At 34.9% G+C, this 2505-nt stretch overlaps 1 protein-coding gene across 2 annotated transcripts; it reads right to left on the reverse strand.

Moving 5' to 3' along the window:
* Nucleotides 1–331: 331 nt before the first annotated feature.
* Nucleotides 332–2132, reverse strand: LOC149531476 (transcription factor bHLH118-like). Of its 2 annotated transcripts, XM_089810604.1 has the most exons (3): nucleotides 1353–2132; nucleotides 932–1252; nucleotides 332–815 (listed from the first exon to the last, which is right to left on the reverse strand). In XM_089810604.1, the coding sequence occupies exons 1-3, from the start codon at nucleotides 1698–1700 to the stop codon at nucleotides 741–743; spliced, it is 744 nt and encodes a 247-aa protein (XP_089666730.1). In that variant the 5' UTR covers nucleotides 1701–2132; the 3' UTR covers nucleotides 332–740. The 2 variants fall into 2 exon arrangements, with proteins under 2 accessions (XP_089666730.1, XP_089666729.1); XM_089810603.1 differs by having other exon boundaries at nucleotides 495–1252; nucleotides 1353–2082.
* Nucleotides 2133–2505: the final 373 nt, after the last annotated feature.

The raw sequence follows: 2505 nt of genomic DNA on the forward strand, positions 1-2505 counted from the left end.
TGTGCAATTGACTAATGAAAAACAAAATTTGCTTTAATAGATTTTGAATTCATTTCAGAAAAAAAGTTCTTATTTTCACACAACTACAAGCACATCTAGATGTTGTCGTTCCCAAATAAAATTATATTTTCTTGCACTGCAATAATAAGTCCAGCATTTATTCCCAAAGAGCAAATCCACTACAGTCTGATAGTAATATGCATATCAATTCCTTAAACAAACAACCATATGATGCCCAGAGACATAAAAGGGCTAAATGTTCTATCCAGAAGACAGAACCATTAACTGTTAATGTTTTAGCCATGAAAATATCTGCAAAGCCATTGGAATGAGCAAATAATTAAGTGCGCAGAGAAAAACCTTCCATTGAAAGGAAATGAACAATCTATTTCGAAAATCCCGAGTGCAACAATTTCTTAAAATCTAGAAAAGTCTCTGCCTGTTGAAGAGCTAATGGATATATTTATATCTTTTCCTGAATTTGTGTTTTTTTTGCAATTATCATAACCTTGCAGCTCTTATCAGATCCAGAAGAGCGGGAGCAGTTTCATCTTTTTGAACAAAAGGACCTTTTAATATTCTTCGGATATAAAACAAACCAGCATCGAAAATCTTTTTGAAATGTTTACCTATTGATGGATTTCCCTTTGAAAAATAATACAATGGCAGAGAATAAGAAAGATAGGTTACCAGATCTCTATAATTATCCTTCACTTTCCTGGGCCAAAGCATCAATTTTTTTATCTCAAACTGCCTATCAAATTCGAGATCTGGCAATACAGAATTCCCTTGTCAAAGTTATTTAGATCTGAAACCTGTCATATTGAACGATACTCTGTTTTAGCCCCTTTTGCAAATATCTAGAATATTTCGATTGACTTATTTCATCACGAAATCGATAACAACAGAGCAGGTAAGTTACAGCAAATACCTTGGCATGGATGGTGTGAACGACTTTGCGATTCATGAAACAAGAAGAAGCACTAATGACATCAAGGTCATTGTTTTCGATTACAAGCAGAAGATTTGACAATGCTATCCTGCAATTAAATGTTGATACCTCAATACATGAACCAATGGAGTTTATTTTAACGGTCGGGAAAGTCTGTGATACGACAGAAAGTGAAAAATCCTCGCAAATATTTTTCCGGCAGGTCTCATCTCTAACTTGTGTAGCCTTCTTAACTTTTTCCTGCAGATCTTTGATGTAGTTTGCGGTTCCTAAAAGTTGCTCTGCATATGAACATTTCACCTGCACAAACATCAATACTGTAAGTTACCCGAATGTTAACGAACTGTCTGTAAGCATGAAACCCTAGCTATGAGCAAGATGATAAAGATCAAACCATTACATATTCCTCTGGCAGCAAAGATCTCAATGAAGAATAAAGCGATTTCATGTCTTCTCGCCTTTGCTTTTCTGTAAATTTGCGCGCGCTATTTTTACTGGTCATTTTAGCTTTTCCGAACTTAGGATCAGATTCAATAAATTTGTAATGAATCTTTGGAGTTTCATAATCCACCAAACCAGAGATTTTAAGAGGATTCCATGATAAGGAAGATCGATTGGGGGATTTTTTCAGGGTCGGATCGTAAAACTTCGGAAAGCTTCTACTCATATATTGAGCATTATAGGCACAAATATCATCGGCATTGTCGACAATAGGTGAAGGGAATAACTCCGAGTCGTTCATCTCCATTAATCTTCGCACAAAGTGTATGAATCGAGGGAGGGAAGGGACAAATTAGCTATGGAAAAATATAATTACCACAGATCGAAGGCATATTGTGGAATCTTTGTTCCGCAGGCTTGAAACGAATTAAAAATTTCAAACCGACCAGTTGAAAAACTTCAATGGTCTGAAACAATTCCCGAGAGCATCTGTTAAAATGGCCGTCCAAGAACATAGCATACAACTATAATATTTATATCCTCGCTCGATTTCAAACCCACGTTACTAGTAATTGCATGGAGGACCACTTCCTAAATTACTAAAAAAACAATAAGTTTGACAAGCTGCTAGCCTGGTATTGCCTTCCCAAAAGATATTGCACATGGAGTATATCTACAATCCTCAGACCAGTGGTTGAAAAACATCGGGCTTCGTTAGTTTTTATCGGTCTTGTTTAGCAAAATTGTCTGTTGTGTTAACTAAAGTATATAGCAAAGACGATCAATTCCTCCTTTCCATCATTATATTATTAATTATACGAGAACTCTACAATTCATAATATTAGCTATGTGAGAATTAAAGGGATACAAATTTATGCAATGATCAAAGAGAAACAAATAAAAGTACTTAGAAGAAAGCACACTAGATAGTCCTATCATTATCTACTATATTCCAACCTTGTATATTTGGTCAAACAATTTGCAACATCATTCCATTTTTTAGGTCTGTGTGAAAGTAATTGAATCAAAGGAGTTGCACAACTTAACACTTTGTTCAACAACTAAGCCTAAACACTCTTATTTTCATCATTTTATTATTCATTGTCAACTTA

Source organism: Cupressus sempervirens, chromosome 11, assembly GCF_028749045.1.
Source record: "Cupressus sempervirens isolate cs-2001-9-10 chromosome 11, ASM2874904v1, whole genome shotgun sequence".
NCBI classification, from domain to species: Eukaryota; Viridiplantae; Streptophyta; class Pinopsida; order Cupressales; family Cupressaceae; genus Cupressus; species Cupressus sempervirens.

What these genes read in the sequence shown, in the direction of transcription:
- LOC149531476 (XM_089810603.1), bottom strand. Translation starts at nt 1,700, where the DNA reads ATGGAGATGAACGACTCGGAGTTATTCCCTTCACCTATTGTCGACAAT. An exon ending in CTTTGCTGCCAGAGGAATAT is followed by an intron (nt 1,253 to 1,352) that starts GTAATGGTTTGA and finishes ATGTTTGTGCAG; the next exon opens with GTGAAATGTTCATATGCAGA.